Genomic DNA, 14,520 nt, shown 5'->3' with positions numbered 1-14,520 from the left:
ATGGTTGCGCTGGGCCGTTTACCAGGGAGGTTGAACTGCAGTCCTTCCACGACTTTGGCAGCCCACCTTTCCCGACCTGTCTCCATCCCAGTGTCAATAATATCATGAGGCAGGACCTAGCGAAACGGGTGTTTTAGCGCGACACGACCTTACCGTGGTTTGATCCCTCGCCCGTGCTGGTGGTTTGCCAGCCACGAACGGCAAATTGGGGATTTGGCCCATGGTCGAGCTAGAGCTGCGCGAAAAACTAGCGTGCTGTCAGTGACGAAAGGACCGGGTGCACTATAATTAGGCTCAGTTCCTCACACATCGTGACAGGTAGGTATTTGCCCAGTCCTTTTGGGTCTTAGTCGTAGCCCACTGCGTTGATTTCGTCACTTTCTGTATCTTCTGGCAGTATCTGTGCTCTATAGAACTTCGCTTAGGATAGGTACTCAAAGGTTTATTCGCAGAATAGGCAAAACAGTTTCATAATATACATACATTCATACATACATTCATACATACATACATTCACAGACATATTCATAGAAATAGACTAAGTATCAGTAATACAGTCGTATCTATCACATAAAAACCTTTGTGGTCACGAATCATTTCCGGGAGCACTCTTCATGACGTATGTATTCTACCCTTGCGTAGGAAGTAGAAACACTATCCCAAAGTTTTCATCAATCCCTAAAAAGAATCGGGTTCGATATCCAGAGGTTCATCTCTCACATGCCCTCGAGGCTTGAACGTGAGCGTCGCCGTGAGGCCGACGGAGACCATGCCTCCGGCAACAAGGTACAGCTCTGCGAAACCCAATTGCTCAAACACCACCTCGGAAGCGTAAGCAACCAGCGGCAAGCACAGCGCTGCAGTCAGGAAGATGACGCCGTAGATTTGTCCCGCGTGCTTGGGACCGAACGTCGCCGCGGTGCCTGTCAACACTACTGAGTAATTGCCCGATGCGCAGAAAAAGATGCACCATAACCAGACGAGGAACACCCCCTGAGTGGTAAGAGACGTCGAGGGGAAGGTGAACAGCAGGGCGCCAAAAAGACCACTGAAGAGAACCATTGTGGGCTTGTAGCCCCAGACGTCGCACACGAGGCCCCACACCATGCGTCCGAGCATGTTGAATACAGAAGAGCCCATGCCCACCATCGCCAGGAAGTGGTCGTCCTTGATGAATGTCTGTCCAAATGCCTTCCAGAATGAGTTGATCATGGTCATACTGTAGGCGTTCATGACAAAGCCGAGTAAGAGTTGAAGTGTTTGAGCGGTTAGCAGATCTTTCCTCCATGCTTTGGGATCGTCTGCTTCAGCCCCGTTCGTGAAGTCTTGCTTTTCCGGCAAGCTTTCGCCGGCATCTTGAGCTCCCGGTGCGTCGCCTTTCACTTCAGTCTCCTCAGACAGTTTTTCACCATGTCCTGGTGGCGGACGACGCACGCCCAGCACTCCACACAACTGCAGAGCAGCACAAATCGCACCCTGTATCAGAAACAACGACGGCACACGGTCCAGCAGCGCATCGTCGTGGAAGAAGCCGTCGTCCTCTGTCGAGACGTTCTCTGGGTTCAGGTAGCTGGTCTGCACTGAGGTGAGGATGATACTGCCGAGGCCGTAACCGCCTATCACAAGACCGCTAACCATGCCGCGGTTGTGAGGGAACCACTCGTGACCCATCACCATTGGCGTGGTGTAGGCCAGACCAACGCCGAAGCCACACATCAAGCCATACGACAGGGTAGTGGCGGCAAACGAAGTCTGTATGGTGAGACACGTGAGTGCCATACCGACCGAGGAGAGCACACTTCCAGCGAGGATCGTCAGACGAGGCCCAAATCGCTGGCAGGCGACGCTCCCAAGCAGCACTCCCGGTCCTTGTGCGACACCCTGCACGGATCCGATCCACGTGGTGTCGCCGTAGTCTACCGACAGGCCGAGCCGCACGTGCAGGTAGGACGTCATGTAGGTGGTGAGGTTGCCGTATGTGTACATGATGCCCAGCGAGAGGTGAACCAGGAATCCAGCGGCCACGGAGATGACGCCGCCGCGCGGCAGGCGGCGCGCTCCATCCCAGAGACGCCGTGCGCGCGAGCCGACGTCCATGTCGTCCGGTCTGCTGATCTGCTATCTCTGCAGTGAGTTTCCCTTGAACCGCTACCGCTGCCGCTGTACTAGACCTCCGCGAACCCGCTGTCGACAAATGCGTATGGTAAAGTGAGTTATAGAATTGTCGTGAACGTTACACATGGTAGTACGGTCGGCTACAGTTTGATCAACAGGGACTCTTATTGGCCCATGCATCACTGGAGTGATGCATTGCCCAGCATCCAAATCGACCCTGCACCAGTATTTGAAGACTACCTTGAAGCTGAAGTGCTCAGCCTCAGGATGCAGACCTGGCTTCCGTGGTCCAGAAGTGCAGGCAGCTGGATTTCGCCAAGATCCACAAACACTGGACCATTCAGGACTAGATGTGCGTCCTTTTTAGTGAAGAGGTGCCCTTTGTGCTCTTTAGGTCCCGAACTACCAGAACGATCGAAATGTGGGCCAACAGCAGCTCTGAGGAGTCCGCTATCGAGATCGTGAAACATCTGCTGAAGAATCTCATGTGGAGCATGATGAGCTACAGAGGCTCTCTGATCTTTACGAGGTGCCGCGGGGACAGACCGTGACTGCTGATTACTATGTCAGGGAGGTGCTGAAGAAGATTGCTGCCACAAATATGCTGAGGAAAAAGGTAAATGGTTCAAAAACCAGTCAAACTTTCGTCGGATATGTCCAGGGCTACTTTCCAGCAAGAAAGGGCTCCGAGCTTATCACGCCAGGAAGACCCAGGACTGGTGCCGAGCGAGGTTCCCAGGCCTCTGGGAGAAGGGGACATGGTCTGGCAACAGTCTGGACCTGTTCCCGATACAAATTATCTTGACGATCGTCAGAAAAGAGCTCAGCAAGCTTCCACCGGCTAGCTCAGCTCAGAGAGGAGGCTGCTAGAAGTTATAAACGGCATGGCGTAGTTTCAAAGGAGAGACTCTTGAAAACCTGAAATAGTGAAACGTGACACGCTGGAGGCCGTGTATGCGACTGAATGGGGACTATGATAACATGAACCGTGAAATAAATTCGAGTACTTTATAAGTTATTGAGGATAAAGCAGTCGCGCATCAATTTCGGAACATCCTGTAGGTTAGGCTAACAGCATTTGGTGCAATACGAAGTAAGGGAACCGTGCGCCGAGTTCTCACCTGAAGTGGTAGGTACACCTGATCGGTGTATGAACGAGTCCGCGGATGGTCGATCGCAGCGAGAGACACGCCGATGGCAGTGCTTGTGCCGACTGCCTCCGTGCTCCCAGAGCTCAGATTAATAAGCGCTCAGATTAACAATGCGTACGTATCTCCGCACTTGAGCATGATAATTAAGATCTCCCGAAAGTATCGGTGCATTTAGAGGACGGCGCCACCTATCCAAGCCTCGGTCGAGCGGAAAAGTTTGAGGGTCACCACAGCGGGCTCTTGTCTGAAAGTTTCTCGTTAAGTGGGTGGCCACGGGCCGTGCGTCATCAGACACTCTGGAGCGCACTTGAGGAATATTGTACTTGAACGACTATGGGCCCAAAACTAACGGTGTCTTCTAAATACGGTGATAGGGTTCAAGCAGTTAACACGCGCTTCGTTGGACTATTCCCGGATGCTGCCGCCAGTTGGGATCTTATCATGGTAGCCATGACACGCGTAGTTTGTGATCAATCGGAATCCATTCTTCGCCAGCTGGGCTCCAAAGCCAATAATGCAGAAACACTGACCTTGACTAGACCTGTGACCTGCTAACAAAAAAGATGTGCACAATGCCCCTAAGATCCTTCTTGTGAGCTTTCTATTACCGCTTTCTCCTCTTTCTACGGCCATCCGTTCGGAAGTTGACAAGGGGCACAACCTGTACCCCTCCCAGCAGGACGATTTCGGCTAAATAGGTACAATAGCTCGGCGTGGGTTAGGTATAGGTATAAGTAATTATCATGAGTAAGGATGATTTGCAAACAGCGCACAGGTGCTGAGGAGTTCCATCCCCGGAGAAAATACATGCTGCTGTGTCATGTGTGGCAGTCCCTCCGTTATCAGATCAGGGTCGAGTGCCCAGATAGCGGTGGTGTTAATCTGGGCCAGGTGGCAGTCAGCCGGTGGAAGTGACGCAGACGGGTCTCGGCGATCGCAGTAGGACACGTATAAATACTGCAGCCAGGTGTGTAATAGGGTGCAGGAGACAACAACTCGTAACACGATCCTGTTGTCAATTAGCATGCTGCTATAGTTATGCTATTAGCACAGCCAAAGCACGGTTGTATGCATGCATACGACGAGTATAGCTATGTGCATGGATCCGGGGGAGGGATCTTGGATTAGATCCCAAGGATTTTGATGTCGGATCCAATGGGATCATAGAGATCTGGCTCTCATATTTGTGAAGAGATCCATTGGGACCATAGATAAGATCTGAGCCCATTTTTTGTCTTGAGATTTGGTGAGATCATATATCATCACATTTGTCGAAAATATTCAAGGATCGCATGCTGAAATACGTATATAGTTCTGCTTCAGGGATATGTGATCGCACATTTCAGTACATAGTTTTGTGGCATTTAGGTGTTGACATGAAATCACATAGACATATGGCTGCAGAGGTTGCATATGGTGGGATCCACTCGGAGCATGTATTCATGTTCTTTATTTTTTCGTCAGACCCTATGCAATCATGTATCTAGGACATATTTTCTTATATTTTTTATAGGTTCCAACGGATACACAGATCATAGTTCGTCGTTTGTTTTCAGATCAACTGGGATCATAGATCCAGCGCCCAGATCCACGCACATGTATGGTTGTAGGTATGCTGCAACAATTAGTTTACAATTAGTTACAATTAGTTACAATTAGTTTTTAGGACCTATGTAACGGGCAGCATGATAAGTCCCAACAATATAAATGTCATTTTTTGTGATGCAATGAGATGTAAGCGGAATGTTTGAGTGGACAATGGACATATTATTTCATAGAACATGATTTTTTCTCATTCCATCCCACTGAACGTAAATAAATCATAGGCACATTACGATCCAACGAATTATTTGAACAAATTAACATTGCAAGCATTATCAGAGAGCGCAATACATATCGTTTTGGCGGAACCATTTCAGCCAGATATCGATCCAAGCGCAATCTGTTCAAACACATGACCGAGCCGTATCTCATGCACAATGCGCACGCCTATCATATCGCGATACCAATTCCGTATCTCATCAGCTGCATTTGTTGACAGCGGTCCAGCAAAGGCCAACTTCCGCTGTAGCGGCTCAGCGGTGTCTCAGCACAGTCAGCAGGTCGGCAGACGCACGGACGACATGGACGGCGGCTCGCGCGCACGGCGTCTCTGGGATGGAGCGCGCCGCCTGCCGCGCGGCGGTGTCATCGCCGTGGCCGCTGGATTCCTGCTTCACCTCTCGCTGGGCATCATGTACACATACGGCAACCTCACCACCTACCTGACGTCCTACCTGCACGTCCGGCTCGGCCTGTCGGTGGACTACGGCGACACTATGTGGATCGGGGCCGTGCAGAGTATCTGTCAGGGTCCGGGAGTTCTGCTGGGAAGTGTCTGCTGTCGCCGATTCGGGCCTCGTCTGACGATCCTTGCTGGAAGTGTGCTCTGCTCGGTCGGAATGGCGCTCACATGCCTAACCGTACAGACGTCGTTTGCCACCACGACGCTGTCGTATGGCTTGATGAGTGGGGTCGGTATCGGCCTGGCTTACACATCGCCACTGATGGTTGGTTACCAGTGGTTCCCGCACAACCGCGGCGTGGTCAGCGGTGTGGTGGTCGGGGGTTACGGCCTCGGCAGTATCATCCTCACCTCAGTGCAGACCAGCTACCTGAACCCAGAGAACGTCTCGCCAGAGGACGACGGCTTCTTCCACGACGATGCGCTGCTGGACCGTGTGCCGTCGTTGTTCCTGATACAGGGTGCGATTTGTGCTGCTCTGCAGTTGTGTGGAGTGCTGGGCGTGCGTCGTCCGCCACCAGGACATGGTGAAAAACTGTCCGAGGAGACTGAAGTGAAAAGCGACGCACCGGGAGCTAAAGATGCCGGCGATAGCTTGCCAGAAAAGCTAGGCATCGCGGAAGACCCCGAAGAAGACGATCCCAAAGCATGGAGGAAACATCTACTAACCATTCAAACCCTCCAACTCTTACTCGGCTTCGTAATGAACGCTTACGGTATGGGCACTGTGAACTCGTTCTGGAAGGCCTTTGGACAAACGTTCATCAAGGACGACCACTTCCTGGCGATGGTGGGCATCGGCTCTTCTGTATTCAACATGCTCGGACGCATGGTGTGGGGCCTCGTGTGTGACGCCTGGGGCTACAAGCCAACAATGGTAGCCATCACCGGTCTCCTGGGCGCCCTCCTCTTCACCTTCCCCTCAACGTCACTGGCCAGCCAAGGGATGTTCCTTGTCTGGATGTGGTCCATCTTTTTCTGCGTATCGGGCACCTTCTCTGTGGTTGTGACGGGCACCGCGGCGACGTTCGGCTCCCAGCACGCGGGACACATCTACGGTGTCATCTTTCTCACCTCCGCGCTGTGCTCGCCGCTGGTTTCGTACGCCGCCGAAGTTGTGCTCGAGCAGTGGGGGTTTGCCGAGGTGTATCTGGTCGGTGGAAGCTTGGTCTGCATTGGCCTTGCTGCGACACTCACATTCAAGTCTCGCGGGAACGTGAAAGACGAACCTCCGGCTGCCGAAGCGGAGGTATCGGCCTTATAGTGCTCAATGAAAACAATGTAATAGGTAATGTTTCTACACAAGACTGGTTTACAAGCGACTGAACACAGTGTGAGCAAAATGAAATATTCTAGCTGGGCTCGACTTTTCAACACTGTCATGATCCGAGAACTTATGATTGACAACTTTTCAGCTTTGTCGGTCTCTCTCTCTCTCTCTCTCTCTCTCTCTCTCTCTCTCTCTCTCTCTCTCTCTCTCTCTCTCTCTCTCTCTCTCTCTCTCTCTCTCTCTCTCTCTCTCTCTCTCTCTCTCTCTCTCTCCCTTCCCAGTTCCCCCTCTTTTTCTCTCTATCTCCTTCTCCCCCTCTCTCAACAGCGACAAACGTCGCTGATACTTCCTATTCTGCAACGACCGTGCCGCATTCCCTTCGGATGTCGTGTTGCAGCGATCTTGTAAAACTTAACCCTAGAACGCCTAGGGGGGGGGGGTTGTATCAACCCCCCCCCCTGAGGTTTTTTTCGAAGTGCACGCTAAACGGCTTGTCGTAGCGGGCTGAAATTTTCAATACCCTCTGGGGCAACCTTTGCGCATCTTTTGCCGAAAAAAATTGATCGGGTCATGTCAGGTCACGGAGTGACGTCATAAGAGGTACAGCCTCCGGCCGACAGTTACCAAACGTGTGCGCCGAATCCCTAGGTTTTCTGCCGGTGATACCCACATTGTTTGATGGATCATGATGAAACTTCCCATGCATGTTGGGGCAAGCATTGGCTATCGTGTGGTGCAAGAAAATTGACCGGGTCAGGTCAGGTCACGGAGCTATGACGTCACAAGAGGAACAGCGTCCGGTACTATTTTTGAAAAGCGCCCGAACCACTATTTTGCTAATTCTTGTCACCTCAATGGGAATATGCAGCAATATTAGCTTCTATAGGGAGCAAATGGACCTCCCAAATCCAAAAATACAATCAGATTTCAAAAATTTAAATTTTGATTTTTCGAATTTCTGCCGCCGACTGTGACCTTGCCGACTTCCGGCGCTCCCAACGCGCCATTTTTAGAGCTATAGGGAAACGAAATACATACCAAACGATAGAGAATTGATCAAGGAACACGATAGTGAAGGTTTCAAGTCGATATCTCCCACCGTTTTGCCGCAATCGCCGCGGAAAGTTGAAAAAGTTTGATTTTTTTCGGAAAATTTGACCTTTGACCGGTCATAAGTAGGTCAAATGTTGACCTAGGACCAAAAAATATACCACCAATCGCGAGATCTCGTTGAGAGCAATCCGTTGTTTTTTTTCCGCTAAGCTCTACGACCTTCCGTTTCGAAACGCCAGGGGGGGGGGTCGTAACAACCCCCCCCCCCTGGTCGTTCGTGTTATGAGAAATGGCCTGGTCGTGCGAGGGTTAAAGCATACAAGTGCGATGTGACATACAGTCATTAAAATTAATGGCACAGAGCGTCGCAAGGATATGATTGTGTTTTGAAATGCGCTGATGCACTAATAACTATTAGCACCTATACGTTTTGTCACGAATGCAAGCATTGCTTAGTGCTGGCACTTCAACCACCGGTGGTTGACTCAATGACAATACTGAAAAAAACATTGTAACGTGTAAACAAATACATAAGATACCCCAAAACGTCATAGCGTGTATTTCCCTTCAGTCCCGCGAAAAGGTTAAAAAGTGCCCGTGTCCGAAAATGCAGTCATTTTTTGGAATGTATCGATTGTCAACCCACTTTAGCAGCTGGTTCGTTGTCCTTTCCTTTCCCACTGAGCAAGTACAAGAAATAAGAACACATATTGAATGACCCATTGGCCATCGTGTTAGGTTAGTTTCCTATTTCGTACGAAGCTTCAACCATGGATGATTTCAACTATCTCACTTATCCTGTGCCCCGTAGGGGGGGGGGGACGGTCCCTTCTTCTCATATTCTGTCGATATCTCCCTAAAGTACAGCAAATATCGCTCCCAAACTTTCAGGATCCCTCCGGGCACTAATTTTTCACGTTGGACCCATTTTTCCAAATCTATGATAGGTTAGCCAAAAATGACGTCAAAATAACGTCATGTTCTGTCATTTTCGACCCAAAAAAGGTTCCGCAGGAAGAGCTGTCACGCCTACAGCTTTGAAGGTATCGAAAAAGGTCCAAGAGATTAAAAATGTAGGATTAAACGCGCCACAAAACTATCTCGAAATTGTGAAATTTTGGAAATTTGACCTCCAAAAAAAAAAAAAAACATTTTTGGATATACCTACCTAATACCCTCAAAATCTCCCAAAAAACTATCAAAACTTTGAAAAGCCGGAATATATGCTATGGAACCCAAGCTTTTAAATCGATATACAAAAGTTAAGATCAACACCACGTTTTTTGGCTAGGTCATGGCTCTTCTCAAAATTGATGACGTCAAATTTTCAAACTCAATTTTAGCCGTTCTAGACCACGAAACGCAAAACTAAGACCACCATTGGATTCCCCGTGACAAGCTGCATCGAACAAGCACCCGTTTTATGCAAAAATATCAACTTTTAATTTTGACCGTTTTTTACCCGACCTTCACCAGAACGTAATTAACTACCCCATTGAATCTGAAATATAAAATGGACCATAAAACCTGCATAGAGAAATTACGTCAAAAGCCTACATCCTTTCATCAGAGAGTGGAGTTACAGGTCGAAATTTCGAGTACCTAGTAAAGTAACCTGAGAAATTTCAGCCCCTGGCCTTCATGATCGTTTCGCGAACTTTTTGAACAACCCTCGTGTCGAACAAATTTGCCATTTATTGATCAAAACGGCCTTAGCCCTTAGCACGGCGTCTTGTTTACACGGCAGAAGAAGGGAAGCGTGAGGGCGCAGGACACATCATCTGCGCCCTCTCTGTCCATTTGGACGCAGTGCTCGTTGCCTCCACTATTATCAGGCTGACCGTCCTTCCAGGTGACGTTCCAAGCTGAGCCATCCACCGACTGGAACTCGCCCTCCGTCTCCCGGTCTGAGAGACCCACGAACACGGCCGACGGCGGCGAGAAGCTCTCGTAGAGCACGCGGAACGTGGCAGGGTTGACGAAGGCGGCCAGCCGCGCGCCCGTCTCCATTGTGGCGCAGTGATCGTCAGCCTGCCGCCAGCTGTGGGCGCTGGAGACGTAGTGGTAGCAGTAGTCGCCCATACCGAGCCACCCTGCCGGACAGGGCCAGCCGGATCGACAGAGCAGCGGAGTCTCGCAGATGTAGACGGGGATCATCAGCGAACAGTTTCGGGCTCGGATCTCGTTCTGGAAGGAGTATCTCACAGCGAAACAGGCGTCCTTGGTGTCCTCTTTCAGAACCATTTCTTCTGGCGGAGTCGTGCCGTCGACGTTTAGTATTTCCCCATTCAAGCGAAGCGCGCCTACTGACTCGCTGTGGCGCGAACGAGACTCGCGATGCAGCAGCCACGCGACCTCAACCATATCATTGACGGAAACCAGGTCAGAGTTGGCACCACGCGCCAGGCAGGCGGCGCGGGCATCCTCCCAGACGAGCTCATCCAGCACCTCCAGGTAGCAGCTCTCGCGGAAGAAGTGCCACCCAGGGGGGCACGGTTCACTGGGCGGTCCCATCCGTCTATACTGCACCGGTGTGCTGCCCGGGGGAAGCACACTCCCACGTGAGATTCTGGAGAAGGTGAGACAGGTGCCGTTTTCGGCCAGAGTGAAGCCCTCACAGTCGGCGCGGTTCCGTCGCTCGCAGGAGATCGCGCAGATGATCGCGGACGGAGCGACTGATGAGAATTCCGCTGTCCGCGAGTAGGCGTTCGGCCAGCTCACGTAGGAGCCGCTAAGGATTGGCCGACTGCAAACGCCGAGGAGTAGCAGAGTGAGCACCCTCATCGCGCGAGCCCTGAGCCGCAACTGAGCCGACCGCAGTGAGGAATATCGAGGGAAACTCGACTGCCCAGCAACGGCCGAAACATTGTGGCAGGAGGTCGTGGGGAGCAGTAATTACGATAAAAAGTTTCAGCGCTGTTTACAGGCCGAGGTAAGACAAATTATATGGTGGATTATAGGAAACTGTGTAGGAGGTGACAGCTGAAGTTCGTTATTGAAAGAAGAGACGCTCACGTTGGTCATTCATTACTTTTCAGGTTTATGTGCAAGAAACTGCAGAATACGACTTTGTACTTCAACATACAAGTTTTGATGGTAAAATATCGCATATTAAATAATTAAAACTTATGCATTAACCTTCGCCCCAGTGGGGGGGGGGGGGCATATGTTACAACCTTGTCGCGTTTTTTTCGTATAAATAAAAAACCGCGGCGCGTCGCGCCGCGCCGCTTGGCGTAGCTTTTGGTACATCAATTTTGGACAATGTGTGAAATTTTTGACCCCAGGTCATGGCAGGTCAGGTCGCCAGGTCAAGTTAACTGACCAAGCCTAAAAAAGTTTGCAATCATGTCCAGCCTGCAGTGTTTGTCAGAGAGGTTTTAAACTTGGTGGATTACATGATGTTATGGGTGCCCACAATTTGTATATCTCGGATTTTTTATATGCGTGACCTAAGGTCAGGTCAGTGGCGTGACCTTACCATTATAGGGGAGAGCGGGGCCAGTTGAAACACGGGGTCAGATGAAACATGGCTTTATTTTCAACAGTATGCAACATATGGCGTTGCCGATACCACTGCGCATCCGCGCTCGACCACTTCCTTTGTCAACGGCGTTTGGGCGGCAAACGGACGGTAATTTTGATTTGACACTTGTTTTTGTGTTTTTGAGGGGCGTTTGGGAGAAATCGTTTTTATGAATATTTTGTGATATCTCATATACCTTTGTTTGCTGAAAGAAGAACTCCTGGCTTCGGAATAACACCTTATTTGGCCCTTCATTCAGCATGATGCCGTCCCTCCAGCTCATTTGACATGTGCTTTACGTCGCGTGCGAGATGGCGGGAGCGGGTGGGGTCAATTGAAACGCTTCTCTGAGGGTCAGTTGAAACAGGGCCACAGGCCGTTTCAATGGACCCCGGTGACCTTTGCAATGGTTATTGTTCAGGGGCTGTAAACATTAAAGGAAATAGTCCACCTTTGAAATGAGCTTTGAAACTGAAATAGTAGTTTAATAGAGCTCAATTTTTGACCCCTTTTTCTCCAGCCTTTTGCTTGAAAGCACACTATAGCCTGAGATATTTCTCATTTTTCTCATCCGCCCATTTTACCATAGTCTATGTACTTTATGTCACCTATTATGAGGAACTTTGCACTTTTAGCTTTCCAACGACCTATTGAATGTAGCATTTGGAAAAGTAAACCGGACAAAATATCTCCTTAAGAAAGTGGCCTTAAAGAGGAAAACATCCCATTGTTAAGGATAGGTGCAATTGACCCCATGGGCTGGTTCAATTGACCCTCGCATCGGGGTCATTTGAAACGGGCGTAGAGCTGTTTTATAAGCATGCGTTTGGCCGCAAAATATGTTTGAAACATAATTTTACATATCTTAAAATAAAGCCAAAACAGCATATTTTTTCATGGCATTGTGCATTTTTCGATATGACAACTAGATCTCGCTGTGCATGTCAATATATAAAAAGTGGTTCAACTGGCCCCGCTCTCCCCTAAGTCAATGGAGAAAAACGAAAATGCCTCTAGATCCGTGTGTACGCATAGGAACAGTCCAAATATTTCAGGATAACAATGATGTGGACCACCCGTGACGACCAAGGTGTCTTTTTTTGCTGATAGCCTCTTGAAAGGTCATCCGAGGTCATTTGAGGCTACAAACAGTTTTTTTGCCAATAACTCTCGATTGGAAGAAGATAAAACGCTGGAGTTGGCCTCATTGTGTTTGTCTTGCCAAGACGCATCGACTGATATGCAGCATGACCTTTTCCAGTCAGGTCATGACCTTGACCTGAGGTCAAATTTTGAAGTTGACCTTTCAAGGTCAAATTATAGTTCATTCGACGCGTCTCGGCGAGAGGAACACGATTCTGGCATTAGAAATGACCTAGTTTTTTTTTTAGTCAAAAGTTATTGTCGAAAAACACTTTTCTTAAAAACAGCTATTTTTGGAGTTTTTGCCCTCTGGAGGCTAAACCGTTGACCTGAGGTCATTTTTGATGGACCTTATCAAAAGAAGAGTTCAAAAGCTATCGATTGCTATTTCCAGCGTTTTTCTAGCTATCATAGTTCCTGAGATAATGGCATGTTTTCTGAAAAAATATAATGACAATTCGCAAATTTTGACCTTTGATGACCTCTGGTGACCCTAGTATTGCTATGAGATGAAAAATGACCGAAATACTTTCAAACGTACGCATCAAGAGCTATCGACTGCTTTTTACCGTGTCTTTCTAGCCCTCTTAGTTTTTGAGTTAGAGGTGGGTGGTAACATATGCCCCCCTCCTCCCCCCCCCCCACTCACTAGGGCGAAGTTGGCTGAGACCGCCACTGGGGCGCGGGTTAACAAGCTTCTCAGCTCTAACAATGCAAAGGTTTGTATAAATTGAGAGGATGCACTTTCTTGCGTGCTTGCTCCAACTTAGCTCCTTGAACCAAACATTTTTTTAAGGGTACGGTGCTGATTCCAAACCAGCTGAGGACCAGCGTGCTGGCTCCGCAATTATAAGCTCGCGTTGGAGCCTGGCACTGCCAACACCTGGGCGGCCCCAATGTCATACCCGTCATTTCCCGAAGCGGGAAGCCAGTAACGATAGACATGCGGTCTGAACTGCACTGTCTGGTTAAAAATGTGAGGGTACTTACGTTTTTCAAAACTCCTGATCCTGACTCTGAGACGGAGTGATCGTTCAAGATTCATATGTAGGTACGTAGGTTACAGTATACCTAATATTTCGGATATGTGTACAACGCGTAATGTGTGAAGGTGCATTTCAATACCGGGTTACGTATACACACGCTTTATGGAGGACATCTACACCATTTTGCCTTCAGAGGCCTGTTTCACTAACAAATAAAGTGTGTAATTACAAAGAAAAAACTTGAGTTTAAAAGAAATATTTACCAACATTTGAAATTTGGATTTCACGAAACCTCCGAGCATTAATTTTGAGTTTAAAATTTACCAACTTTTTTACAAGAAAAAAGTTTGAAAGAAACATCGAAATCGCATACTTTCTGTTTCACGAAGACCAAAAACTTGAAAGAAAACGTTGTAATTACAAACACGAAATTCCAGTGGCTCTTACGTTCGGAATTTTATTAATTTTTGTGCAATGAAGCAAAGCAATCAATTATTTAAAACAAATATGATATGCTGAATCATTATATGCTCTTTTTTACTTACCACAATCCCTATGAACCAGCTACGAGCAATAAATAAATATCGTCATGTTTTGTCATTCGCGCGCCATAATTGCATTCAACAGTCTTCTGCTGTCAAATGTTTTGGGTGTTATTTTCTTTCAATAATAAAATATTGTGAACTATCATTTATACCATTTAGAAACAGCATCATTATTTATAATTTATTCATGCATCTTTTGACATGAATACTAGACATAATTTGATAAGAAGAAGCAATATCTGTAACATGTTGTAGTTCTTGATTAAAAACATTTTTACTGTTTACAAGTTTTTTTGCAAACTCTTTTTATCGGAGGTGCCGCTGATGATGAAGTTTAGTGAAATCCGATTTTACATAGTTTGCAAAAATACTTATGAATTGTAAAGTTCAAACACTTGTAATCGCAAGTTTTTAGTGAAACAGGCCTCAGTTTGAAAAAGTTAAAGT

General features: G+C 48.2%; 3 protein-coding genes across 3 annotated transcripts; 1 reads left to right on the top strand and 2 right to left on the bottom strand.

Annotated features, from left to right (window-relative positions):
* Positions 1-421: 421 nt before the first annotated feature.
* On the bottom strand, positions 422-3,812 carry LOC122370771 (oxalate:formate antiporter-like). Its single transcript, XM_043346667.1, has 2 exons — positions 3,237-3,812; positions 422-2,184 (listed from the first exon to the last, which is right to left on the bottom strand). The coding sequence occupies exon 2, from the start codon at positions 2,095-2,097 to the stop codon at positions 679-681; it is 1,419 nt and encodes a 472-aa protein (XP_043202602.1). The 5' UTR covers positions 2,098-2,184; positions 3,237-3,812; the 3' UTR covers positions 422-678.
* A 351-nt stretch (positions 3,813-4,163) lies between these two features.
* LOC122370769 (oxalate:formate antiporter-like) lies at positions 4,164-6,910 on the top strand. Its single transcript, XM_043346666.1, has 2 exons — positions 4,164-4,233; positions 5,308-6,910. The coding sequence occupies exon 2, from the start codon at positions 5,390-5,392 to the stop codon at positions 6,812-6,814; it is 1,425 nt and encodes a 474-aa protein (XP_043202601.1). The 5' UTR covers positions 4,164-4,233; positions 5,308-5,389; the 3' UTR covers positions 6,815-6,910.
* Positions 6,911-9,550: 2,640 nt separating this feature from the next.
* LOC122370768 (C-type lectin-like) lies at positions 9,551-13,721 on the bottom strand. Its single transcript, XM_043346665.1, has 2 exons — positions 13,533-13,721; positions 9,551-10,619 (listed from the first exon to the last, which is right to left on the bottom strand). Exon 2 carries the CDS (start codon positions 10,385-10,387, stop codon positions 9,593-9,595), a length of 795 nt encoding a protein of 264 aa, XP_043202600.1. The 5' UTR covers positions 10,388-10,619; positions 13,533-13,721; the 3' UTR covers positions 9,551-9,592.
* Between the last annotated feature and the right edge of the window lie 799 nt (positions 13,722-14,520).

This window comes from Amphibalanus amphitrite, unplaced genomic scaffold (genome assembly GCF_019059575.1).
Source record: "Amphibalanus amphitrite isolate SeventyFive unplaced genomic scaffold, NRLGWU_Aamphi_draft 001166F_arrow, whole genome shotgun sequence".
In the NCBI taxonomy this organism is placed as follows: domain Eukaryota; kingdom Metazoa; phylum Arthropoda; class Thecostraca; order Balanomorpha; family Balanidae; genus Amphibalanus; species Amphibalanus amphitrite.
This window is presented reverse-complemented; position numbering and strand designations above follow the sequence as displayed.

What these genes read in the sequence shown, in the direction of transcription:
- LOC122370771 (XM_043346667.1), bottom strand. Translation starts at nt 2,097, where the DNA reads ATGGACGTCGGCTCGCGCGCACGGCGTCTCTGGGATGGAGCGCGCCGC.
- LOC122370769 (XM_043346666.1), top strand. Translation starts at nt 5,390, where the DNA reads ATGGACGGCGGCTCGCGCGCACGGCGTCTCTGGGATGGAGCGCGCCGC.
- LOC122370768 (XM_043346665.1), bottom strand. Translation starts at nt 10,387, where the DNA reads ATGGGACCGCCCAGTGAACCGTGCCCCCCTGGGTGGCACTTCTTCCGC.